Source organism: Magnolia sinica, chromosome 10, assembly GCF_029962835.1.
Source record: "Magnolia sinica isolate HGM2019 chromosome 10, MsV1, whole genome shotgun sequence".
In the NCBI taxonomy this organism is placed as follows: domain Eukaryota; kingdom Viridiplantae; phylum Streptophyta; class Magnoliopsida; order Magnoliales; family Magnoliaceae; genus Magnolia; species Magnolia sinica.
Genome location: NC_080582.1, coordinates 85,154,492 through 85,182,229, shown reverse-complemented (window position 1 = coordinate 85,182,229; position 27,738 = coordinate 85,154,492). Strand labels below are relative to the sequence as shown.

At 39.2% G+C, this 27,738-nt stretch overlaps 1 protein-coding gene across 9 annotated transcripts; it reads left to right on the top strand.

Moving 5' to 3' along the window:
* The first annotated feature begins 820 nt into the window (after nucleotides 1-820).
* LOC131217256 (squalene synthase 2-like) lies at nucleotides 821-27,738 on the top strand. Of its 9 annotated transcripts, none has more exons than XR_009157241.1 (14): nucleotides 821-1,293; nucleotides 3,546-3,635; nucleotides 6,263-6,338; nucleotides 8,240-8,309; nucleotides 12,947-13,090; nucleotides 13,189-13,293; nucleotides 13,539-13,685; nucleotides 15,712-15,787; nucleotides 22,191-22,279; nucleotides 25,018-25,109; nucleotides 25,307-25,352; nucleotides 25,433-25,508; nucleotides 26,078-26,148; nucleotides 27,514-27,738. XR_009157241.1 is itself a non-coding variant. In XM_058212124.1 (14 exons), the coding sequence occupies exons 1-13, from the start codon at nucleotides 1,035-1,037 to the stop codon at nucleotides 25,487-25,489; spliced, it is 1,230 nt and encodes a 409-aa protein (XP_058068107.1). In that variant the 5' UTR covers nucleotides 822-1,034; the 3' UTR covers nucleotides 25,490-25,508; nucleotides 26,078-27,738. The 9 variants fall into 9 exon arrangements, 7 of the variants coding, with proteins under 7 accessions (XP_058068108.1, XP_058068106.1, XP_058068107.1 ...); XR_009157240.1 differs by having other exon boundaries at nucleotides 26,078-26,159; nucleotides 27,520-27,738; XM_058212124.1 differs by adding an exon at nucleotides 2,713-2,755 and having other exon boundaries at nucleotides 822-1,229; nucleotides 26,078-27,738.

Genomic DNA, 27,738 nt, shown 5'->3' with positions numbered 1-27,738 from the left:
AACATTACGTGGGTCCTAAGAAGCTTTTAACGGTGTCCATTCAATCACCACTGTTCCCAATGGTGTGGTCCACCTGAAGTTTTTATCTCCTTAATTTTTTAAATCACGTCCTTAAATAAGATGGAAAAACAGATGGAACGGAGTGGATATAAAACACATCCATCAAGCTGGGATTACACGGAAAGGGTAACCCCCACTAACGTGTTAGCCGGGCAACGTGTAATCTCCGGCTCGGTACATGGCGTGAATTGAACTCCTTCACATATCTTCCCGCGAATCGCTGTAGCATATCTCTTACACGGGAGCGGATTAGCTGTTACCCAAGTAACACCCGCTGGGCCCACCATGATGAATGTATTTTATATCAACTCCGTTCATCCGTTTTAAAAACCCATTTTAGTACGTTATCCCAAAATTTAATTTAATTAGATCAAAATCTGAGTTGGACGACACTACAGTAAACAGTGGTGATTGAACGTTTACCATTAAAAATAAAAATATTTTCTTAAGTCCCACTTAAGAAAATATGTAATGTTTATTTTCCATCCAATTCGTTGATAAGGTCAAAAAGATCGTGATGAAGGGAAAATAAAAATATCATATTGATCCAAAACTTCTGGGGTTTAAAAAATATTTTATTGGTTACTCATCACATTTTACAGTAGTGTGGTCCATCGGAGACTTTTATATCCTAAAATTTTGAAATAAGGTAATGAAATAAGTTGAGAAAACGGATGGACGGCGTGGATCGAGGTGGGCCCCACACGGTGGGTGTTAACCTCCTCTCTGTCATCACCTTCTTGTGGCAATACCATCCATAGCGACTGCAAAACAGATTCCGCAGTAGTCTTGCTTCCATAGCGACTGCACAACAGATTCCGCAGTAGTCTCTCTCCTTTTCGATTTGCAGTGAAAGGAAAGAAACAAGAGAAGAAAACGAAAGAGAGATCTCTCTTTCTTATTTCCAATTTACAGAATCAAAGGAGAAGAGAAATCTCTCTCTTCTGTTCTGATTTGCAGAAGAAAACGGAGAGATGGGGAGTTTGGGAGCGATACTGAAACATCCGGAGGATTTCTACCCTCTTGTGAAGCTGAAGATCGCAGCCATCCAAGCAGAGAAGCAGATCCCGGACGATCCTCACTGGGCCTTTTGCTACATCATGCTCCATAGGGTCTCTCGAAGCTTCGCCCTCGCCATCCAACAGCTACGCCCTCAGCTCCGCAATGCCGTCCGTACATCCCTCTCGCTCCACATTTCCCCGATTGATCAATTTCTCAATATCTATCTCTCTCGTAAGATACAGATATTGCTATGATGATCCCTTTCGTGATACCCTACTTTTTTTTATGCATACATCCATTCTACTTAATTCTAATAAGAAAAACAGGGAAAACGGATGTATGCATAAAAAAAGTGTAGGGCATAGATTATCCATTTCAAATGTTTTTTCAAGTGTTGAAGTGATATCTGCATCCTATTTTAATTATGATACTAAAAGCAGGGAAAATGATTTTATAAATAAAACCTGCATAGGGCATAGATGTTATTTCAGTCTGTTGAGTTAGATTGGCATTTGTTATGATTTTCCCTTTTTTGAATCTTGAAATGATATTTACACCCTATTTTTTTGTGCACACAACCCTCCTAGTTAATTCTGAGGGGTTGTTTGGTAGCTTGCATTTGATATGCATTGGCAATTACCATGGAATCCATGTGAATTGAAATCACCAGTTGTGCTTGGCGGCCTGTAATCGGAATCCACTGGAATCTGACAATTCAATAATTGGAATCACCAAATTGTGTTTGACAGCCTATATTTGGAAGAGAGAGTGTGAGAGAGATGACTTTGACTTGCGAATAAGTGGTAATCAGAATCCATGCGAAATGGAATCACATGGTTTTGTTGTGATTTCAAAAAAGTGTCTTTTGGTGTATTTGATGTGAATTGGATTCCAATTCGTGCCAAATATACTCCCAAAAACACCAATTACCACCGATTCACATTGATCGATGCTCCCAAATGACCCCTAATACTAAAAGCAGGGAAAATGGATGCATGCATCAAAACAGAATAACGCCATTGATAGATAATGTTGGCATTACCTTGAGGGCAACACTTTGGTGTGAGTTTGCTTCACTGCAAAGGAGTGCTAGCAACAAGGCTACAGTACATGGCTAGGAACACGGAAGTTTACTTTGATCCAAGACATCCAAATCGTGGGTCCGCTCTGCATGGAAATTAATTAGGAATTTCACTGTTTGATCCGTGGTCATCGAGTGGAAGGTTGATGAAAAAATGTCAGTGCTGTGAATTGAACTGGTGAAGTTGGATAGTTGAGATCACTGGATTAGTGTGATCTTTGGGCTGTTCTCCATTCCGAGCAGGGCCCAGGATTTGGATAGCCTGGACTGACATACATATGTGCCAAGGTACTGTGTATGGATTACTAATTCTCCCTTACAGTGCGGTGAACCCACTTCATAGCCTACCTCTGTCCTCGAGGGCTGTAAATGGGCCGACCTGGGTTGGTTTCCGGTCTGGATTTTGAACTGGTCGGGCTGTGCCTGTAGGATGTCTCTATTCAAAATTTTGATTTTGCTCAACCTGGGTAGCTGTCACCAGCTGTCACTCACCTGAATTCTTTCTGTTCTGTTAGCTACATTGCACCACTATATCTGATTTCTGTTAGGTTCCTTTTTTTTTTTTGTAGGTTTGTATTTTTTATTTGGTTCTCAGAGGCCTTGACACCGTCGGTTAGTTCCTTATACCTATGATGCCATTATATTTTGTGGGTGTGATTTTTTTTTTTTTCCTACTATGACTAAGCCTACAATGAACTCAAAATGGTTTGTTACTCAATCATTTTACATTTACATTTAACTGGCAACTTTGTTATTTATTTATTTGTTTACCTTTTTATGCTTATGCCTTTTTAATGTGCATTTGGCATTTTTTCTCTCAGGAGAATTCTGTCTTGAATTTGCTTGTCATTTTTTTTTTTGTTGGCTTGTCATGGTTTATTGGATATTTTAGAATTTTTATACAAAATTTTAGTTATTTGAGGTTCAAATCAGTAATTAGAAATATGGAAAATTACCCATATAAGGATTTAAATTGGAGGAAAATTATCCAACTAATCGGGGTTGGCTACAGGAATGCTCTACAATGCTATTAATGAATTTGCAATTTAGTTCAGCTGAGCATCCAAACACAGCTTGAATTGAATGATTGGCCAATTTCTTCATTAATTTTTTCAAGTTTTTTTTTTTTCTTTCTTTCTTTGTTCTTTTCTTCTTCTTCTTCTTCTTCTTCTTCTTTTTTTTTTTTTTTTTGTCTTCTATCTTATAGTTATATATGGCTGGAACCAGTTGAAACAATTTATAGGATGATATGTGCTGCATTCTAATTGTTATCATAAATTCATCATCATCCTCATCATAAATTCATATTGTCTGCATTCTTCTTCTAGTTCCTAGCCTCTATTGTGAATTTTGATTGCTTTTCTATTCATGTCTGACGCTGTCGCCATTATTTACTTGATAGAGGATGATACAAGCATAGCTTCTGATATCAAAGTACCAGTTCTGCTATCCTTTCATCGTTGCATATATAACCGTGATTGGCATTTCTCATGTAAGTCATCCCACAAATCTTATTATGCAAGTAGCTTTTTTGTGTTTTCTTAGTTGCATAGGAGAATACTTCTCTTACTATTTTTATTCAAGTTCAATATCACTAAATACTTGTGTGTATAAGCATCTTGTTTCCTAATTGAGGGTACCTGATTTAAATGTTTGCTGCATCTTATATTTTGAGGATTCAGCTGTTTTTGCTTATTTCCTCAGGAAATTGTTGGGCCTTGGAAGAAACTGTAGTCAGATATGCTGGATCCTCACTATGCATTCTTTACTGTGTTTCATTTCAATCAACAATGAGTAATTCATTAACAAGGAAATAACATGCTAATTTACAACAGCCAGAAATCAATTCATAGCGAATATATTGTTTTTCAGTCCATTCTCTAGCTAAAAAGTCAACCTCCCAGTATTCGTTAAAAAAAAAGTCCACCTCCTAGTTTGTCCCTAAGGCCAAGTTCGGATACTCTGGACTCCATGAGAGGAAAGGGTTTCCTTTGATGTGACTATTTCTTTTGTTTGGATAGCAAAGGCAAAGATGGATTCCACAAAGCAATTAATACACATGTCCACAATTTGGATTCTTGGCACAAGAAACTTGGTGATTCTTGTGAGAGGAATATGATATTTCCACTTGCTATCCAAACAAGAACTCTAAAATTGGAATCAATGGTTCAATAGTGTTCATGGAAATCATCATTAGAAAATTATTATTTTTTTGCTTTCTTTTCCTTGGATTCCATGTATCCAAACATGCCCTAACTGTATGCATAAAGGAGATGCCGGTCTCTTTCCTAAGTTAGTCCCAGTGCTCTATCTGAGCTGCTGAAGTGATCTTTGTTTGTCCCTCTGCTGGTTGGTTTTGGCCATCCTGAAGTTGTATTTTTAGTGTTCCTTTTAATAAAATCTGATTACCATTTACACCCCCCCCTCCCCCCCCCAAAAAAAAAAAAAACGAAAAAAAGAAAAAAGAAAAGAAAGGGATGATGAAATTTTCTTGAATTATTTGACCCAGTTATGGGTAGCCAAGGGAGAAGAATAGATACCCAACTGATGGAGTTGGCTTATCTCCGTCCATAACAATTAGGAGCATAGAGAGGTCAACTAGCTCCTTGACAGCTTGACCTCAGCCTACAAGGCTCTTTCTTCCTCTACATCGGATATTTCCTCACTTACGGGGCCAAATAGAACTGGTGAATGTGACTCCTCTTCCCAAATAATTCTCCTAACTCCCTGCCGTGCTTATTACCACGAGAGTTTCCATCAAAATTAGGTTTCAAAGTGACAATTGGTGGAGGTTTCCAGGGAATATTCATTCCTGTCTGCCAGTCTCTTTCACTAGTAACTTCCAATCAACTTCTTTCGAGATAAGCTGACAATTTAAAAAAATGAAGATGGTGATGAAGAAAGAAAAAAAAGAAGAGAAGAAAAAAATTCTATAGAGATCAGCTTGCTTTTTTTATTTTTATTTTTTACACACGCACCTGCCACACACTCACGCACGCCATAGTGGGATTTCACCACCTATGGGTTTCGAACCCAAGACCTCATGTTGAAACTCCTCAAGAGTCTTCCACTCCTCAGAGTCTATAGAGATCAGCTCGCTGGCTGTGCCTTCAGTCTTCACTATGAACCTTATCTTGAACCAGATATCAATATTGGAACTAATTAAAAGAAATCAATAATCAAACATTAAAGTGGGTATGTTCAGGTTACAATAACTTTGTGACTGCAGAATGTTACTTTGCAACTTTGTGACAGTCTTATAGTAGTGTTGTTGACATAATTTGCTGCAGTCTTCTTTATGAATTTTACCTGGTACCAATGGCAGAACTAATGAAAAAAAAAACAATAATCAAACACTAAAGTGGGTATATACAGGTTATAACTTATAACAACTTTGTGACTGCGGAATGCTAATTTGCAACTTCACGACAAGTCTACAGTGCTGTTAATGATATCGTTTCTCGGGCATGGACAGAGACAATATCTTCTATATAATGCAGACAGTAATTAAATATGTTCTGTACACTAGTGAAATAAGGGTCTGAACTCTCTGCCTATTAAAAGAAAAGTGGGTAAAAGTTTTGAGCTTTGAAGCAAGGCAGGTAGTTTCTCAATTTCATCCATTTCAAAATGCAAGGACTTTGATGATATGACCTTTTCAGTTCTGAATGGCAAACAGTAATTACTGATGCAGCTTGTCTCCTGACAGAAGATTTGACATGCTCATCAATCATCATGTTGAATTTGTAGGGTGATGATAAATTTCGTAATTTCTCCAATGCTTCAGGTCTTTCTTAATTAAAATTTTTATCTTTGTATGATCATTAATCTTCAAAGGAAATTAATATCTAGAAAATGTTGGAAAGAGTGCAGTTCTCCAAACTTCTTACTATCGTTCTTGCTGAACCTGTTCGTCTTCTTTTATATGCTAGAAGCTGGTTGCATCTGGAAGACATTTCGTGAAATAAAGATATCAGCCTTATCCTAGATTTGAAATTCCATTTAAATAATTTATGCAGATCATTCAGCTCTGATATTCATTGTATACAGTATCGATTATGTGTGATTCATTTAAATCTTTGCTTGTTTGTTGATCCTAGTGATTTCTTTTATATTTAGGTGGTACGAAGGACTACAAAGTTCTCATGGATAAATTTCATTACGTTTCTACTGCTTTTTTAGAGCTCAGAAGAAGGTTGTTTTTTTTTTTTTTTCCAGCAATTCTTCTGAAATAACTAATTGAAGGAGTTTTGGTACGGAATGTTATTTGTCACCATCGCTTATATTATCATAGTTTCTGTAAAGAGGAAATATGAATGTCCAAATGAGCATTTGCACTGTAAATGTGAGACCCACCTTTTAATCCAATTTGTTCTTGCTGTGATCCCCATGTGATGGGGGATATCTTGATTGGCCCCCCATTAGATATGGACCATTGATTATAAGCATTGGTTTTTTGTTGGGTCTGTTGGATCATCTGATAGGGGAGATATTTCGCATGGCCCATATATGCTGTGGACCACCAGATGAACAATTTAGGTTAACCAAAAAGTGGCCACCTGTTACCATTGCTAGGTTGAACCAAAAACGCCCTTTCTTTCCTTCGTACGTCATATCGTATTTCTATTGGAAAGGTGCATGGTTTGTGTTTTTATGCTTTCACTGTGATTGATGCAGTTATTGAAAATGCAGCGGTGCTGTTTGTTGGGTTTCCATCATATTGTTAGTGAGACATGTAACCTGATTAAAAAACCATCATTAACTTTGGTGAGGTTTAGTCCCAAGACAACTGGGAAGTTGAGTTGTCCACCCATCTGCATTTGGAAATTAAACTTCGACAATTTCAAATCTAGTTTCTCTGTGAGAACTGTTGGCCCTTGTGTAGTGTTTACAGATGGTGGGAATATTTCAAGCTTGAGGAAGTAGACTCAAAGTAATCTGATAAAAGATCAACAAAAGTTACCGAGCAGACCAACTCGGCCCTAGCACAAATGGAACCTGAGGCTCGTATTGGGAAGAGAATCTTTCTCCATCAGAATAGTGGAATGAAGGCACTACAAAGAGAGGGATATACTCCTTTTCAAATCGCCCCACAAAGAAGGACGTTCCAAGTTACCAAGATGTATCCTAATGTTTCTCCTTTGAATTACTGATACGTATCCTATGAATTTCATTTCGCATCCGAAAAGTGTGCAGAACACGAGACTTTGTACTTTCAAAGATGAATGTTCTCAAGACCAGTGACAACCTTAAAGACCTTACATGAAATGCCAATTCTTTCCAATTTGAGGTGGCACCACTAGGAATATATTTTTTGGAGCAAAACTCGATGCTTCTATCATTTTTTTAAAAAGGCTAACTGGTAACATAGGAAATGAAATAAATTTGCACTTAAATAACTTCTATCAAAAAAAAAAAAAAAAGCTCTCGATTTTTCATGTTGGACAGGAAGATTAATGAAGAAGAGTGTTTGATATTTGACATGGCTTTTCATCTGATGAATGAAGAAGAGTATTCAATATTTTGGCATGGCTTTTCATATGATGAACATCATAAGCAGTCTGCCTAATCTTCAAAAAAAAAAAGAAAAAAAAAAAGAAGGCAATTTGCCTTCGATTTTTTTTTTCTAACCCAATCATGGATGCAACTACAGACAAATCTACATTTTAAATCACAGCTGCCCATTCTAAGGCATATCTGTTGGATTACTACAATCTAATTGATAACTTTTGCGTGTTTATCTTTTATAGATATTAGACTGCACTTCATCAGTTCAATTGCAAAATAGTAATCCGAAAGAGTTCATTCATACGAGTCACACATCTTCAAATTGTCAATAAATCATTCAGTGATGTGAACCACAGATTATGCATGCAGTTTCTTTCTTTCTTCCTTCCTTTTTTGACATAATATTAATCTTTGTTTTATTATTTGTCAACTTCCAAAATAAAATAAAATATTAATCTTTGTTTTTGTTCAGGATGTAGGTGTTTTTTGTTTGTTTCCAGCCTTTTGTGCTCTTTTTAATAAAATGATTTGTTAACTCTCAAAATAAAATAAAATATAGTAATCTTTGTTGCATGAATGCTTTTTCAGTTATCAAGAGGCAATTGAAGACATTACGAAAAGAATGGGTGCAGGGATGGCGAAATTTATATGCAAAGAGGTCCGTAATGCATATTCTACAGCTTATATATTATAAATAAAAGGATGCTAGGTTTTGATTTTGATTTTTTTACTGAAATGGATCACAGTTGAGCCTGTGATGTTTTTTTTTCACTTATTAACATTATTTTTTATGTTGTTTTTTGTTTGAAATGGAAATCAATCTAATTTTAATGACTCACATGTTAGCTATGCTTTTGGATTTATTCCTTTCACACTGCTAAGAAGCAACGCTAAGTTAAGTGTCATGCGATGTTCAGTCTTTTGTGCAGAGTCTTGGGAGGTTCCAGCTTGGGCATAATGTATTGGAATTATGTAGAACTTTTATTTTCAAAAGAGTTAACATACTGAGAACAATGACAGTGAAGTGTATATATATATATTTTAAAATTAACAAGAGAATATATTAAAACGAAGAGAGGAAATACAGATGGCAGCTGCTGAGATAGCAGAAGTGAAAATTACAAGCCTAGAAAGAGGAAATTAAAGTCCCTAAGATAAGAAACATTGGCAGCCCATTCAAGAATTAATCTTTTAGCCCTTGAACCCACAACGTGAGGGGGAGAATGAGAGTTGTTGAAGCATCTGTCGTTCCTTTCTTTCCAAATCGCCCACCAAATAGCCAGAATCGCAATTTTCCACACCTTGGATTTAACCTTACCCAACCTGAAGCCATGGCAATAAGCCAACATGGAATAGGCAGAAGCAGGAACGCATCTGCTGACGCTGAACCGGGAAAAAAAGTCCTGACGAATTTGCGTGATAAAGGGACAATGGACGAAGAGGTGGTCCACTGATTCGTCGCTCTCCATACAGTAAAGGCAAATGTTAACCAGCTGCATCCCTTTCTTCTTGAGATTGTCTATAGTGAGGATCCGATTTTTTGACGCCAACCAGCCAAAGCACAAGTACTTAGGAGGGACGGGGTACTTCCCGATAAAAGGGCAGGCGAAGGTTGTGTCGGGGGGATGGGGCGCAAGAACAGTGTAGAGAGATTTGACTAAGAATCTAGAAGATTTGTCTCTCGTCTAGATAATTTTGTCCTGCTCAAATTGGATCGGGGTGACCGAAGATAATTGATCGAGAAGGGCCGCGTAATCTGTAGCCTCCCTATCGTCAAGGTTTCTGTAGCATCTAATATTCCACACCGTCCCAGAAGCGGATTGAGAGAATAAATCAATGATAACGCTATCCTTGTTAACAACAAGACGATGAATAGAGGGGAAGCATTCCTTCAGCATTCTACCCCCCAGCTAGAGGTTGTCCCAGAACCTGATTGCCGCCCCGTTCCCCAAATGGAAGGCAGTATTCTGAACGATAATAGATTTGGACCGCAAAATACCTTTCTAGATGCGGGAAGCTCTATAAGAAGTGGACTCCTTTGTCCACCACCCTCCCTGAGACGTACCATATTTGTTTTTGATGATTATGTTCCATAAGGCTGCCGACTCTGATCCCAATCTCCAGGTCCATTTGCCCAAGAGGGCTTTGTTCATAGCCTTCAAATTTTTAACGCTCGCTCCACCATCCTGGAAATGGCGACAGACATCCTACTAGTCCAGCAGATGGAACTTGTTTTGATTTTCTTTGCCGCACCACAAGAAATCTCTTCTCAGCTTGTCAATACGAGACAAGACTGAAGGAGGACAGATAAGGAGAGACATGAAGTAGGTAGGGATGTTGGACAGAGCAGCTTTAATGAGGGTGAGCCTACCTCCCATAGATAAATATCTGCATTTCCATCTGGCCAACATCTTTTGAAATTTCTCAACGACCTTGTCCCACATCGCGGTCGGCGGGGTCCCGATAGTGAGCGGCAGACCAACGAACAACGTCGGGAAGGAGGCAGGCGAGCATCTGAGGAGATCAGCGTACTGTTTCATATCGAGCTAGATGCATAAACCAGTGAAGTGTGTATTTGACACAAACATTTATTAAATCTAGCTAGATGCATCAACCGGTTTCCTCCAAAAACATGTTTCAAATACAGTAACAATGAAGAGCGACACCAAGGATAAGAGAAATTCTTCTTTTCTTTTCTTTTCTTTTCTTTTTTTTTTTTTCAAAATTTGATAGGTAACAATGTAAGATGAGTTTTTGACTGTTTAAGATTTTGAAAATGTTTATTGGTGATTGGGTGACAATTGGAATGATAATATCACATGACTACTCAAAAGGAGAAGAAAAAGATAATGTCACATGATAATATCAGACCCGGATGTCACATGCACTTCATGGTGATAAGTGGCACCTGTGTACAGCATCTGAATGTACATCTGGCATATGGCCATAGCCTGAAAACCTTGCCAGTTGGATGATTGTAACAAGGGCAGAGGAGTTTTGAGGAAAGAAATGGACAGCCGAAGAAGCCAACTGATGGTTGACATTCATTGGCCAAAAGTCCTCCACTTAAGCATCTAGGATCATCCCACCAATGCTATTTCTTGGCTATGGTCCTTTCATAGTGGAACCTGTGGAATGGGTGGTGTAGATGTCATAGACTTGTGCACCTCTCCCCATGGACTGTATGTGAATGATATCGATTTTCAGGTATGATATCCACAATGAATTATGTTGCACACACACGTCCCTATCTCAGTGGAGATGTTAATCATGTCCCCAAGTTTTTAATTGATGTGTGGACGGCCAATCATTGATCAGGACCGTCCACTCATTCATAACATGGATGGTCCACTGTGAAAAATTCACAATGACAGGACAATCATAATCATCCAGTCAATATCATGAAAAATGGATGTCCATGATTGAGTGGAGAAAGAAAATAGGTCCAACCATCATCTTAACATCTAGTCAATAGGCTCCTCCAAAGATTACTTATGACTCCAAAGAAGCACTTCTGGTTAAATGATGCTAGCCATCCGGTCTATTGCTTGTAAAAAAAAAAAAAAAAAAAAAAAAAAAAACAGACAATGGTAACATAATGACCAATATTCGAAGGGTTAGGTTTGTCCAATCAGTGTGATTTTGTACCATGGCCTGCACTTGGTCATATAAATGAATCGACAGTTTGGATCAATGATTAGCTGGCCTATCCTGCATGTGAGTTGAAAACTCTTGGGACATTGCTAACTTTCCCATGAGGATTACATCATTGATATTCTCACTATCTGGTTCATTCTTTTAGAAATTTAAGTTTCATCATTGCCATTCGAAAAGAAGAACTTTAAGTTGCATCCTTTTTTCTCCCCCCCCCCCCCGAGAGCTAACTTAAGTTATATCATTGAGCTATGGACGGCCCAACCTATTCCACTCTCGAAGTGCTCCATCACCTCAATCTTTGATATAAAATCTTCCTCTTCGAGCCACCTTAGCTCAAATTGGAACAGGATGGGCGCACAATATTCCTAACAAAACTCCAAGATGATTGGGCAATGATCTAAGACAGGATGAGCCAAACCATGTTGGGCACCCCATGAAACTTTTCCTAATTAGAAGACACTGGGAACATATTGATCTTGGACATTGCTGGCCTTTCTTGGTTATTAGATTGCGTAAATTTAACTGCCCATTTGATGATCATTATATGTTATGTTCATGTATTATATTGTGAAAGAATATAAAACAATGAAATTGTACTTTGTTCACTAATTTAGCTCTTAACAAATTTCTAACAGATTTCATCATTCAGTAGAAAGCATCTGATTTCTCATATGTCGGAAAGACACCCATTCCTGTGTCTCTGCAATTTTATTTTATTTTTGAAAACCAGCGACACATTTCCGCATTTTGCATCAACATTCTCTATCTGGATCTCATAAAATATGTCCATCGATTGTTTCATGTGACCATAGTCTAAATTTGGCTAGCAAACTTAGGTGACTCACCCTCTTAAGTTGTCTAGGCAACTGGCTGGGAAGAAACAATTAACATGATATTAAACATTAAAAAAGTGTTAGACTTAGAGAGATGGTCACATATAACTAGTTGGATAATGAGTTATCATCCAACTAGTGGATAATTGCCATGTGAGTATGAGACCCAACCTGTCCTAAAGGTCGACCCCACCAAGAAGAATGCCTGGTGCAATTATCAAGCTGTTCCACTTATTAGGTTGGCCACACCATAGAACAAATGCCATAGAACAAATGAACGGTTGCTGATCTTATAGGTGCAACCCACCTGCTGAGTCAGCTGAATTTTGCGCTCACATGAAAGCAGGTAACGATTCTGAAACTTATGGAATGAGGGCACTGACCATTCTGATGTCTCCAAATATCTGAAGATTACAAAAGACTCAGTTCAGACATCTATAGGCGACCGATCCTGTGCTGCATACCAGGCTGGCAGTGCACTCATAGTCATTTCCTGGTCAAGTTGGGCACAGAGGTTTGCTAGTGAAAGAAAAACTGTACAAGTAGGCATGTGATTAACGAATAATTGGATAAGTGTCTTTTGATGGATTTGTCAGTGTTATGCCATGGTCAAGCAGTTCCTGTATTTGTTTCATTGAGGAAGAGAGTTGCTTATTTCAGATAATCATATCACCTCCTGTAATAAAATTGTGCTTGTATTAACTCCCAACTCCAAAGATGAATTTATGCATAAATGAAAGATAGAAGTCTACATTCTGTTTCAAGTGCATAATTCAATTCTTAGTTCTTTCTTCTCATGTTGTAGGTGGAAACTGTTGATGACTATGAAGAGTATTGCCACTATGCAGCTGGACTTGTTGGGTTAGGATTATCCAAGCTATTTCATGCCTCTGGATTGGAAGACATGGCTCCAGACTCTCTCTCCAATTCTATGGGTTTATTTCTACAGGTGGTTTTGGATGGCAACCTGCAATATCTTATTTGCATGGCTCAATCCAAGTATCTTTCTGGTACTCAGATGCTATATTCCTTTCCCCCAAATTGCAGAAAACAAACATTATCCGTGACTATCTTGAGGACATAAATGAGATACCAGAGTCACGCATGTTCTGGCCTCGTCAAATATGGAGTAAATATGCTAACAAACTCGAGGTTGATTCCCTTCCTAGAAATTATTTTGAAGTCTTATGTCTTGTGTCATTCCTTAACCTTTGTTCCTTATTTTGATTCCACAAGTTATTTTCTTTATATTTCTTGGAACATGATGAAAAGTCAAGTTCGATATGATTTTTTGCAAGTAACAAGCCATGGTAATTAATATGACATGCTTTTATCTGTTACTTATGCACTGGGCTTATTCTTTTCCTTTTTCTGTCCTTTTAATGCATGTATTTCAGGACTTGAAATACGAGGAATATTCAGTCAAAGCAGTACAATGCTTGAATGAAATGGTCACCAATGCATTGGCACATGTGGAAGATTGCTTGGAGTACATTTCTTCTTTGCAGGATCCATCAATCTTCCGATTTTGTGCTATTCCCCAGGTGAGGAACAATCTGTAGCATCCTATGGAATGGTCGCTAATAAGCATTTCTTAAACAGGTCTTAAGGTTTTTTTATTTTTTTTTGAAGATCAATGAATAACCTTTATTGAAGAACTGTTAAGACAAATGTCAAAACAGCAAATAAATAGAACCCAGTCTAAAGGTGTTCATTCATATCTTATAACATCTCTCTGATTAGATTGTGGTTTGGATTCCGTGCTTTATTTGATCTCTCTGTCCTGTTTATATTGATCATTTTCAGTCATATGATCAATCACAACTAGTGTCATATGGAGTGGACTCGCAATTCACTGCTAGAGATGCAGTCTGTTCTACCAGTATATGTTATTTTTGGTGATGATTGAATTTACACGTCTAATTCGATTTCCATCTTTGTTTCAAATGAATAAATTATTGTTCTTTTCCCTGGAGCCGTTGTGCAAGTGATCGAACTTATCTATCACAGATTCTCTCCCACATATAGTTGCACGAACTGTGAAGCGAAGTGGCAAGAAATTCAGGTCCAGGAGCGGGGAAGCGTCTGTTTCGAAATGTAAACAAGTATAAATATGCAGGAAGCGGGAGTGGGAGTGAGAATCCTAGGTGTGATTCGGAGTGGGAGCTACACCTAATTAGTGGAATCCTGCAAATAAGCTCCCATAGTGTTAACAACCAACCCACTAGAACAGGGAAAACTATCCTCTCGAAACATTTTCCAAGGTGGTATCTGGATTTAACTTCTTAGATACCTAACCCTTTTCTTTTGCTTAGATAATATATGGAAGGGGAATGAATGGACTTTCACATGGAAAATAACATCAGGCGTTCTGATTTTCTGATCTAGAAGGGAAGGGAACAAGGAACAACCTAAGGAACCAGTCAAGGAAGACCAACTCTATATAAAAAGAAAGCATAAAGAGGATGAAGGTCTAACGCTGAGATGGTTAACCACCTATTCATTCATTGTCCCTTTGCTAGCTTCATTTGAGCTTCTATTCTCGAAAAGTTTAATTTGTTTTGGTCTGTGCCCTATGATGTGGGAGACCTCTTGATGGCTTGGCATGGGGCAACTCTCTGCAAAAATGCTCTAGCTATGTGGAGGCTCTGTCTCCTTGCTGGCATATGGTCAATTTGGGGTGAAAGGAACCAAAGATACTTCCATAATGAAAGTAGGGGTGTTGATTGGGTTGCTAGTAATGTTTGGCTTTCTGTTATTGAGAGGGCGCTGTGCAACTGCAAGGGTTGGATGGGGCATTTGTAATCTCTTTTACTTCTCTTTTTCTGTGCATTTTTGTCGTTCTTTTTGGTGCTATCTCAACTCTTTTTAATGACATCTGTCATCATCTCTCTCAAAAGGAAAAAAAAAAAAGAGGATGAAGAAATAAATAAATAAAATAGTATAAAAAAGGAAGATTTTAAGGAGATAGAAATCCCTTATTTATATTACAGATCATTATCATTGATAATTTGGAAAATTTGCAGGGTTCATTTCAGAGAATGACAGGTATTTGACTCTGTTAATGGCAAATGCTAAACATAGCAAGAATATTGCACATACAGAAAGAATAATGGATGAAGCAAGAATATTAGTAGTACTAGTAATTCAGAACTTGTATTAAAGTTCACATTTAGTATAAAATCTTCCTATGCCGCTATGCGTTAAATTATTTTTGTGACAGAATCTGTCATGTCATCAAATTCTCTCTCTCTCTCTCTCTCTCTCTCTCTCTCTCTCTCTCTCTCTCTTCTTTTTTCTAATTTTCCACATCTTATTCTAGTTGATAATGTGAGCTGGGGCTTTTGTACCCCTTTGGTTTACGTTGACTTGCTCTCATGCTTTGTTCTTTTTATATCGAAGCGAGATTTTATGGGAGAATAGGTCAATATCTCATAGGATACGTTGTTTAGAAAAAAAATGTAGGATGTGGAAGTTTCATAACTAATGTATGCTTATCTATATGTATTAGTGATTTGAAACATCCTTTGTTGTGAATTTGATTGTGAAATTATCATTTACTTGTATCAGATTATGGCAATTGGAACATTAGCTTTGTGCTATAACAATCTTGAAGTCTTCAGAGGAGTCGTGAAAATGAGACGGGGTAAGAGAACTGTATTTTGTTTGGTTTTGTTTTTAAAGATAAAGGAAAATTTATTCAAAAGGCGCTGAGATGGTGACCAAAAGCTGACAACCCAATCAGGCAAAAAGCAAGATACAATCTTTCAAAGACACATTACAAGAAGTCCACTTGGCTACAAACTATTTCACCCTATGGATGACAAAACAAACTTCATTCCTAATGTTGTTGAAGCAACTCCATTCTTTTCCCCACACAGACTAGAGAGACACTAAGATCACCAATCACCACTTCGCCCAAGCTTGCTTTCGAAGACAATCCCCATGATCTGCCTCCAATAAACTTTCCACCAAAGCGGGCACAAATCACTGCACCTTGCACGAAGAGAGAATAGAATCCCAAATCCCTAGTATAAGGACAGTAAGTGAATAGATGATCACTGTCTCATCACCGGCCATACACATCTTGTTTATATGGAGAGAGAGAGGGTTTGCAGACTTCCACCAAATATGGAAGTGCAAAATCATGCTCAACACCAGACTAAAGCCCAAAGCTAAGCCTAAATCCATTCATGGCAAGCCCAAAGCTAGCCTGAGTCCAAAAATTGTCTAAGTTTCCTAAAAGTAAAGAAAAATGGTGTGGGACCCAGCCTAACCCAAGGGTGGGCCCCACACGCAATTTTATGGAAAAACTCATGGGATTTGGAAAAGGTTTGTCTGTCTCCTAGGGACGAGCACAAAAAAAGGCCTTGGATGCAGGAGATTTTTTTTCACGTCCAAGGCCAGTTTTTGGGCCAACCTTGGGTCCCTATTTCTTGGTCTTCTATGTTAAACCTTGTGTTCCATATACTATTTTGTAGCCCATCAATTACCTTTCTAAGGAGGCTAATTTCAACTCAATTTGATATGAGGATGTCAAGTTAATGATCGAAATAAGGGATGCTGCTTTTGGTTATATTCTATCCTGCCTTAAGCGGTTTCTTACTAAAATCATTGTTACCTTTAAAAAAAAAAAGTTATAACTGAAATAAATGATAGCGCTTGAGATCAGTTGACAGTTGTGGAACTGGTATTTTACCTAACTTGTGGACCCCACATCTCCCTAACCCCCAGGAAGAATTTCCTCAAATTAACACCATTAATTAGCCCACCAAGTCCCCTTTCCAACATGCTATAGATCACCCAAATTTGAAACCTGAGCACCAAGTTGTAACTAAAAAACCGAGAGGTGTTCGTTCTGGACTGTGCACAGAAAACAATTTCTGAAATTACCACCTTGTACTTGCACGGAAATCCAAAACCTTATTTCCATTTTCTCTTGGTCCTTTCACTTTCTTTTTTTTTTTTTTTTTCCTTCTTTCTAAAATACCTCACAGGAGCCTTAGTTTGACCCCCAATCTTCCGTCATTTTAAAAACTACCCCCTCTTAGGGCTTGTTTGATTTTTTTAATTCCTGGTAAATACCCTGTAAATGGGTAATAATTACTTCCCTGGGTATTTGCAGCATGCTTGATTTGAACGTCTACTTTTTAGACACAAAAATCGAGAAAGCTGCAAACTATTTGTGGGTCCCACCGTGATGCATGTCACTTATCCACACCGTTAATCCATTATGCCAGCTGAATTTATGGCATGAGCCAAAAAATGAGGCATATCCAAAGCTCAAGTGGACCACGCCACAGGAAAAAGGGAATCAAACACTTACTGTTAAAAACATGTTGGGGCCACTATTTATTTTGGTGTGGGCCACTTGAGTGTTGGATCTGCCTCATTTTTCGTCTCATGCCTCAAAATGTTGTGGCAAAACAGATGGATCATGTACATCACCGATGTATCATATACATCATTGTGGAGTCCAAAATTTTAAACTAAGTCTTTTGAACTAGTTTCCAAGGTAGAAATTCTAATGGATTTTCAAACGGGGTGAAAGGGTAATAATTACCCATTTACAAGGTATTTACACCTGCTTTGAAAAATCAAACAGGCCCTTAGTGAAATCTCACAACTACCTTTCCCCAACCATGAGATGCTTCCAAGTGTCTTAATCTTAGCCACTCAGTCCCAAACCCTCTAGAAACCTCCTAGAGCCTTTCCTAAACCCTATTACCACTCAATTCTCTACAAACTACCCTCCAACCACTCAATCAACAACCCATTGCTTTCCACTTGTCATCCATATAGCATACCACTACCCTTTAGAACACACAATCTCTCCTCAAATTTCAATTCTGCCACACCTTTCCTCTATAAATAGAGGCCTTTTGCTACAAGTGAGGGGTCTTGCCCCTCAAAAATTCTCAGTCTTGTAGCTCCTTCTAGGATCCAAACTCCCATACTTAAAAAATAAAATAAAATTCTGCAAATACCTAATGGAGAAGAAGGTGAGTTTGAAGCAAGGATTAAGAACTTGGGAAGCTCTGCTCTCCCAAGGCCAAGGAGTTAAGCTATACTCCTTGGAGTGATGAGAGAAGGCTCTGGAGACCTTTGGGAAGGAGAAGGTTTCTCTTGTTCTTCTTCCTTCATCATCCCTCCAAAAAGAAGTGAGGAAAGACCCTCCTTGAAGATCTTGAAGCAAGGATTAGGAACTTGGGAAGCTCTGCTCTCCCAAGGCCAAGGAGTTAAGCTATAATCCTTGGAGTGATGAGAGAAGGCTCCGGAGACCTTTGGGAAGGAGAAGGTTTCTCTTGTTCTTCTTCCTTCATCATCCCTCCAAAAAGAAGTGAGGAAAGACCCTCATTGGAAGATCTTGAAGAACTTTTAAAGAGCTCCCCCCCCTCCTAATTCTCCTTCTTGCCTCCAACTTTCCATCTCTTTTCTTCTTTTTGTTTGCTTTTTGATAACCAACCAAGTTGTTTGTTGAAATTCCAATTGAGGGAATCCCATTCTCCTTGAGTAATGAGTCTAATGACTACTATTCAGCTGTGGTCCTTACCCAAGAACTTGGTGAATAAGCCATATTGGAGTCAAGTCCCCGAAAACCAAGAGAATCACTCCCTTGATTGTTGGGTGAAAAACAAGGGTTCTAGCCCATCCTTGAACCATGCGTGAAAAAGCCTAGTGGTGACTACAAGATTGACTTAAAAGGTTCTACAATCCCCATGGCCCTTTGTTGCTAGGTTGATAGCTAGCGATGCCAACGCTTAGCCTGGGGTGTCTAAAAGGATGAAACCAATATTTGCAAGAATTTCGGCCACTTCATTCCCTTGTATATATGGATAATTTACTTCAAAGGAAATATGAATTATTCACCTTATTTTGAACTTTATCATTGACAATATAGTGGATTATTTTAATGAGCTAATGAACACTCATGCATGACCTCTATGAAGAAGCATCTTCCCTGATGGAATGTTAGGTAAGAAACACCATGAAAAGCCATCAGGGTCTAAATTGTGAAAAATTGTTACCTTTGATTTACTTGGACCACATCATATTGGCTCTAGTTCGATAGAATCATACTCTGAAGAAGATTGGATGATTAAGAAACTTCACAATCCATGTAATCGGCATTATGTTGGGTTACTTGTATTTGCCCTTCACGAGTCAGATTCTTATTACTCTTGGGATCATTTTGTTCGTGTTTTTGGAATAAATCACAAGGCATGGGTGTCAATGTGTCAGGCTCTGGTCACCCTGATCCCAGCTAGAGCTGGGCAGAAACCGACCCAATCCGAATCGAACCGAAGGCTTGGATCGGTGCGGTTCGAGTATGATCAATTAGATCCGATCGTACATCGGATTGAGTTCGGATCGTGGTCAATCGGGACCGATCCAATCCGATCCGCACAACGTTCATTCAACACTCTTTCCTGTAATGTTGTTCACTTGAGATTGGGATATACCTCATTTTTTTAATACAATAAAATGATCTATAAAAATAGATGGAGGGCATGGATGAAATAAATACATTATGCTGGGGTCCACAGAGCACCGACCACCAGCCATTGGTTGGTAGCAGTGAGAGTAGCCAATCCATCTCCTTAGTCATCTCAACCGGTGCCTCAAGCACCGTTCTGACTTGGAAATCGGATTGCGTTACTCGGTACGGTTTTATTGTACTGAGCAAACTATGTTGGGCCCACCATGAATTCATGTTGTTTATCCACGCCGTCCATAAGCATTTCTATCTCATTTTAGCGGTTGAGACCAAAATTGAAACATATCCAAAGCTCAAGTGGTTCATGCCACAGGAAACAGTGGGAATAATGATTTCCACTGTTGAAACCTTCCTAGGGCCCACAGTGACATTTATTTGTCATCCGACATGTTCATAATATCAAAAGGACATGGATGAAGGGAAAACACAAATATCAGCTTGATCCAAAACTTTTGTTGCCCCAAAGAATTTTTCAATGGTAGATGTTCAATTCACACTGTTTCCTGTGGTGTGGCCCATTTGAGCTTTGTATATAATTGATTTTTAGCACCCGAAAATAAAATTAAATTATAAAATGTATGAAAGGAGTGGATAAAATAAATACATCATGGTGGGACCCACATAGTTTACTATGTACACCTATGGTATTGAGTTACTTGGTACGCTGCACGCAAGCTGACTTCTTAGTCTGACTCTTAACAGACGTGAGGAAGATGGATGGGCAGGTGTACCATGCTATCCATGCACCAGCTGGTGCATTGACGTCAGCAAGTTCTGTGGGTCCCATGAGGTATGTGTTATATCCAAACCGTCCATCCATTTGGCGGGGTCATCTTAAGGCTTGAGCCAAACAGATCTAAAGATCAAGTGGATCACACTGCAAAAATTAGTGGGGGATTGAACATCTACCACTGAAACCCTTTTGGGAGTCATAGACGTTTCGAATCAATATGAAATTTGTTTTTCCTCTTCATCCATGTAGTTGTGACCTAATTAATGGATTGGATGGAAAATAAACGTTATGGTGGGCCCTATGAATTTTTTAATTGTGAATATCATAATCTTTTATTTTATTTTTTTTAATTTCAAAAAATAAAAAGTTAGAGGCAAAAGAGCTACACCAGGTGGGAACATTTTCACACGAAATCGTTAAACCGCACACACATGTTCGGAATTCGACTGTTTTAAGCCTCTCTAGCTCCACGACTCCATTTCTGTCAATCCGATGCAGAGAAAACTGCTCGAAGTTTAAACCCACTTGCAATTTCAAGAGATCTCGTTCCGACCAAGGCCAGAGAGCGAAATATCCCCAAACGACGAGAAAGGGATTTGAATCTCATCGCACTTTCCGATTGCAAAATCTCACCAATTGACGACTTGGATCTTACTGTAACGCTTCAAATCTCGTCATCTCTCCAATCTTTATTGGTTCAAATCGCTGCAATGCATGTGTTCCTTTGTGGATTTTGACCAGAAATGCGACGATTTATGCTATCAAAAATCCTGGATTTGGGGCTAAGAAGCTTCGATTCCTAGATTTATGCTCTAGATTTGTGTCCTATGGGATGTTTTCTTCAATTTTGACTAAAACAGAAGACTCGATCCGAACCGTACCCAACTCGATCTGACTCGGTTTCCCGGACCGAGTCAGACTCGGTTCGGGTTAGGCCAGCAGTGCAACAAGTCGAATCGAGTCAGATGACCCGGATTCGGTCCCAGATCAGATCGAGTTCGGGTTAGTTCATTGAAAATTTCGGACCAAGTCGAGTTGGACCCAATCCAGTCTGACTCGACTCGATGCCCACCTCTAATCCCAACCCTTTCATTTATTGGGCCTGAGGGCCCGAAAGTTGAGCCCAAACATGGCCCATAAAAAGTGACAATAAAAAGTTGACAAACTTGAGCTCATACCTGAGCCTACCATTTATTTTATTGGGCCTATAAATCAGGTCCAGGCACCCTAGTCACAGGCTTAAAATGATCCTAAACTGGTCTACGATGGGTATGGCCTAGATGACTGAAGGGGGACTTGGGGCTTTTCTGCAAGACTAATTCATTATGCAGTCACATCCTTGAAAATATGTCAGAGGGATTTCTTTACAATTTACCAAGTACTTGTATAGAGAATGCTAGTGTATTGTGTATGTGGTTTAAGTGCATGTGCACAGTTCCCTCTTCTCCTGCGGTGTACTATATGCTTTATTATAATAAAATATTATGTGTTAGGGCAAGAAAGCCTAACACAACATCTCTCCCAAAACTCTCCTTCTTCTTCTTCTCTCCCAATATTCTCATCTCTTCTTCACATTATCATCATCAAATCATTCTCTACTACTTGGAAATAAGAATCAAGAACAACTGAAGGCAGAGTGAGGTCCTTGCAACTGCTTTTATTACTATAACTGTGACTATTGTCAGAAAAGTAAGCATCAACGCTTGCCGATGCTTTTGTTCTGCCATTGATGCCATGCATACCTTGAGAGAGAAGCGAGTCTTCTGCTCTAATTCCTATTAATGTCTTCTCTCTGTCATGATTTGTTTTTTCTTCCAGGTCTCACTGCTAAGGTTGTTGTCCAAACAAGAACGATGTCTGATGTTTATGGTGCTTTCTTTGATTTTTCTTGCATGCTGAAAGCTAAGGTATGACATTCCTTTAACTTTGGTATGGATAGAATCATATTTGATGGAAATAAAAAAGATGGAGTGATGATTCAGCTTCGGTTGATTGTAAAGGAGTTTAGCTTTTGCATGCTTCATTAATAATGTTTTTCTTTCTACATCAACAAACCTCTACAGGATTTGTCAATGAGCTATAGTTCTTTTTGCTATTTCAGTTTTGAGGTATTATACAAGTGTTCAACCCAAAAATTTGTACAGTATGCTCTGATTTTTCAGGTTGTACTTGTGGGCCCATTGTTAATTGATGCAGACCATTGTTATGATGTGGCCAGGTCCCCAGTATTGGAAAATCCTAACCTTTCAATGGGTGGCCAGAAAATAGACGGTTAAGAAAGAAAATAAGAAACTGTTCACATTCAACCAAGAAAAGGCCAAGATTCAATGGCTTGGATAGTCCAATCTAGGTGATTTTGGGTGCATCCAAATGGTTTGGGTGGTGAACCGTGGGCCACACTTGTACAGACTGAGAACCCGAGCATACCGTACAAACTCTTGGGCAGATCATTGTATAGTTCCTTGTTGCTTTATCTATGCACATTTTCTGATGTAATACTCATGTCCAAATTTCCTTGGAGGAATTATAGTCATCATGCATTAGAACATGAATACTTTTGTGATAACAATGAGCCACTCATGTATAAACTGAGAAAATAGGCACACCATAGAAACTCTCTCTCTTTTCTTTTCTTTTTTATCTGTATACTGTACAAACTCTTGGCAGAGAATTGCATAATTTCTTGTTGCTTTATCCATGCACATTTTCTGATGCATAATGATACTCACCTCCAAATTGTGTTGGAGGAATTATAGCCTTCATGCATCACAACATGAATACTTACGTGATGTGCCCATTTTGTACCAGTAGACCCCATGATCCATTGATCCAGTCTGTTGATGTTATGGGACTCAGTCCAGATGGGAAGTGGCCCAATCTTACTCCAGATTGGAATTTCCTAGCCATCAAATCTTCGGCCTGTTTGTGGACTGTTGTTGTATCTTTCTGTAACTGTCTATGCATGGGTCAACTGTCAAAAGGGTTAGAGTAATTTTGCTATGGGAGTTTTTTTAGAACTCACTTCTGCTGTATGGACCATAGGATTAACAGTCTGGATGATCGAACCGTCAGATGTGGTTTGGTTAGTGACTCCAACACTAGAAAGCTAGCTGGTGTCAAAGCTGGGTGGGCCCCACCATGATGTATGTGTTTTAATCCTTGCTGTCCATCCATTTTTCCAGCTCATTTGAGGGCATGAGCCCAAAAATGAGGCAGATCCAAATCTCAGGTGGACCACACTGCAGGAAACAGTGGGGATTGAACGCTTACCGTTGAAAACTTTTTGGGGGCCACAGAAGTTTGGATCAAGCTGATATTTGTGTTTTCCCATCATCCAGGTCTGTGTGACCTTATCAACAGGTTGGCTGGCAAATAAACATTACAGTGGGCCTTAGGAAGTTTTTAATGGTGGAGGTTCAATCAATATGTTTTCCTGGGGTGTGGTCCGCCTGTGATTTATATCTGCCTCGTTTTTGGGCTCATGCCCTAAAATGAACTGGCAAAATGGATGGACAGCGCGGATAGAACACATACGTCATGGTGGGGCCCACAGAGCTTTGACATCAACTAGCTAGCTGGTATTGGGGTCACTAGCCAAATTGTATCCCCAGCCATCAGCTCCATTTGTACAAAATGGTGCATCAGGGCACTGTTCTGATACATCAGGATTTATTTTTTTTGGGAGGAATAGCTTGAATTTTATTAGGAAAATGAAAGACTATGACAAGAAATCATCCAAACAGAAAAGACAGAGCCTAAGCATCCCCCCAATTGCTTCCTAAAGCAGAGGAAGTCCATTCTAATAAAGACACTTCATTGCCTTCACCCCATTACGCGCACAAAGTTGCAAGCAGAAAGAGCCTCCACAACACTATCCTACTCTCCCCTCGCTTCACACCTCCATACCAAGCCTCCACGAGCTCCCTTAAGTGTATGAGGCATGACACAAGCCACCTTTAGGAGGAACAAAATTCTCTCTCTCTCTCTCTCTCTCTCTCTCGACTTCGGATTCTCCAAACAATGGGAATAGGATTTGGAGAGCCTCTGGATGATTGTGCTGTCTCACCACTGCATAAAGGGACCTCACCAAAAGCCAACCCAAGCTTTCACCCTTTCAAATCCAATCGTATGGGAGACATCATCAATCTCTTCCTCAGTCTTATTCGTGGAAGTTTGGGGACCAAAATCTCATGTTCACCTGCAACTGCCATGGGATGAAAAATTGGGATCGTCTCTCTCAACTGCAAGATTGAATAGCCTAGGGAACGCTAAGGTGGGCTGCCTTATCCCCACCACCACTGATCTGTCCAAAAGCTGATCCTGATTCTATCCCCCAGTTTACAATTGATCTTTCTTTTGAAGGAACCTGTGCATTTCAATACCGCTTTCCAAATCCTTGAAGCTCTATGCAAAGATGAAAATTGAGGAAATCACCTTCCTTCCTCTTCCCCACATTTATTTAGGGTGACCCAATTCCAATGCCAAATCTCCACTCTCAATATTGGTGCAGCTAGGCATTTGAGTTAATTGCATGAATTTTGAAAAGTCTTGAATATTTGTTTAAATATCACATTATAGCAAATATATTAAAGAAAAACAAACCATTTGAGAGAATCTGACAAGGCATTTGCAATGGCTTTTGCAGGTTGATAAGAATGATCCCAATGCCACACAAACGCTTAACCTGGTTGAAGCAATACAGAAAGCTTGCAGGGATTCCGGAATGCTAAATACGAGGTTGGTTGTTATTTCTATTTCTCCTCATAAGTCGGTTTTATGCTCCCACCTTTTTGTACACGCACAGTATTCTTTTGTACTATCTTACCAGAATTAGAAAAAAATGGTATATGTTGTAAGGTGTAAATAGGAGCTCTCCCTTTTGCCCTATCAACATTATTTTTGTTTGTAACTTTGAGGTTTCTGGCTTTATACAGGAGACCTTACGTGGATGCAAGCAAGCTAATGTACAAGACGGCTCTGGTAAGTCCGTGATTTTTAGTGTCTCTTCCTGTTGTTATGGATATGGAATATAATCTGATTCTATGGTGATTTGGATGCAGATTATTATGTTCTTCATGCTGCTATCAATCTTGTTTGGGTTTCTCTCAATTAAGTGAAAGGCTAACTCAATTCATGGTAGGGGCGTTGTTCACTTTGTATTTCCAGTCTTCATTTATAAAGAGGTATTGAAAAATGTTTAAAGACAAATACAGGGAGGGGGTTTGGGCTAGCATTCTGTACGGGGTGGGCCTGGCCTTTCTTTGATCCAGATAGTTTGTCAGGTTGACCCCACGTCAATTGGCAATGGTATGAAAAGTGTTTCAAGATGAGAGGGAGGGAAGAAGTTACTTTTGATTTGGGCCAGCATTCTGTACAGGGTGGGCCTGGCCTAGGGAGGGAGATTTTTCAGTTGGGCCGTACAGGGTGGTCCTTGCCTTCTCATTGATTCAGATAGCTCTCCTGGTTGAGCCCAGAGAGAGAAGAGGATCTATCACATGAACAGTTTGGATCAATGAAAGGATGGACCATTGTCAATATATTTCGTCATTAAAAGATGGCTCTGCTGTTTTGAGATGGGCATCAATGTATTTCTTCATTAAAAGGATACCATAAAAAGGGGCCAAAATCTTACAATCCATGAATGCCCTTTCATGTTCATTCCATCGTGAATAATATCTGAACAAAAAATGCTTTGATGATTGCAGGCTTGTATCCACCGTCCATGCGGGAAAGTGAGCTTTCAAGCAGATTTGCTTTCGAGCCGTTATCCAATCAGGTCTAATTTCTGTTTACGTGCTCTGCTCTGTTGCATATAGTGTTGCAACTGGCTGGGATGGAGGTTGTGTCAATGCACGACAAGGTTTAAAGTATATTTAGAAACCAGTATTACATGGACGTGGATTGCCTGCTACCCCAGATGCAGGAATTCCTGCAGCCCTAAGCTCCGTGGGCCTTCCGTGATGTTTGTGTTGTATCCACTCCATGCATCCATTTCCCTAGGTCATTTTTGGGCATGAGCCAAACATGAGGTGGATTCAAAGCTCAAGGGGACCACACCATGAGAAATGGCGGGGATTGAACGCTCACCATTTAAAACTTCTTAGGGGCCACAAAAGTTTTGGATTAAGCTGATATTTGTGTTTTCCCTTCATCCAGTTGGGAGTCACCTTATGAATGGGTTGGATGGCAAATAATATCACGGTGCACTCTAGGAAGGCTTCAATGGTGGGCATCAATGTCCCCACTGTTTCCTGTGTGGCCCACTTGAGATTTAGATCTGCGCATGTTGGGCTCATGTCCTAAAGTGAGCTGGCAGAACACCTGATGACACAAATATAACACATACATCGCGGTGGGCCCCATAGCTTAGGGCTGCGGGCAATCGGCATTGGTATTAAAGTTGCCCGATATGAACTGGTTTCAGCCATTAATGATATGGGGCGATGCAGTACAACCTGGTTTTGGCCATAAATGATATGGCGCGTTACAGGATGGTAAACTGGTTTTGGCAGTAAGCGATATGGAACACTGAAACTAGCTCAGAACAAGCTCGGGCCATGCTGGCTAGTAAATAAGCAGCCAAATTGTATTAAAATAAACAGGGCCGATCTATCGGCCTAAAGGTTAAGTCACATCAAATCCATTTTAATTAGTTAGTGGGCCCAGAAACTCTGCCCTGGGCTGAGCCATAGGCTTGGTCTGAAAGTGGGCAGGACTGTGCCGGGGCCAGGCCAGCCCAGTTGCGGTTCTAGCTGCACAGACTTTAGAAACTGTTGGCATTGTGAAGAATATTGCCAGGTTTTGAAAATATTGTGATGTTTTCATTAAAATTTAGCTAAACGATATCATCACGATAACATCAAAATATAGCTTTTCTTAAAATTTTTGTGATAAAATATGTGAAAATCATTTGAAATTTAACTCATTCAGTAGATAATTTCGTGTTTGAATTTTACATTTTTCTGTTAATTTATATTAAATATTTTAATTTTTTATTTTGGTGAGATTTCCTGATAATGTCCTGAGAAAAAAAAAAAAAACCCAAAATTTGAAGTCTCTGAAGAGATCTGTCACTGTGACTGTTGGAGCTCAGAACTGCATGCCTAGTCCTGAAGTCACGTGTTGTTGGTCTTGGATGCAGGCACAGCTTTCCTTTCCCTTCCCGGTGAATTCATTTCAACTCTTGCAGTTAGTTGCATCGTCGTATTCATATCTTGTAATAGAAATTCAGTTAAGGTGTGGTTGATTCATTCTTTTTGTATATGCTGAAAAAAGTCCTGTAGTTGCTTGGTGGCTTTCAACAAAGTGATGATTTAACGAGGCAATGTTGAAAATTCCCTGCTTTCAAATGATTGTTTTTGAGAGA

Excerpts from the sequence above, each read along its gene's own strand:
- LOC131217256 (XM_058212123.1), top strand. The coding sequence starts at position 1,035 with ATGGGGAGTTTGGGAGCGATACTGAAACATCCGGAGGATTTCTACCCT. Across the intron at positions 8,310-12,946 it reads CGAAATTTATATGCAAAGAG|GTGGAAACTGTTGATGACTA; the intron begins GTCCGTAATGCA and ends CTCATGTTGTAG. Across the intron at positions 13,294-13,538 it reads AATATGCTAACAAACTCGAG|GACTTGAAATACGAGGAATA; the intron begins GTTGATTCCCTT and ends CATGTATTTCAG.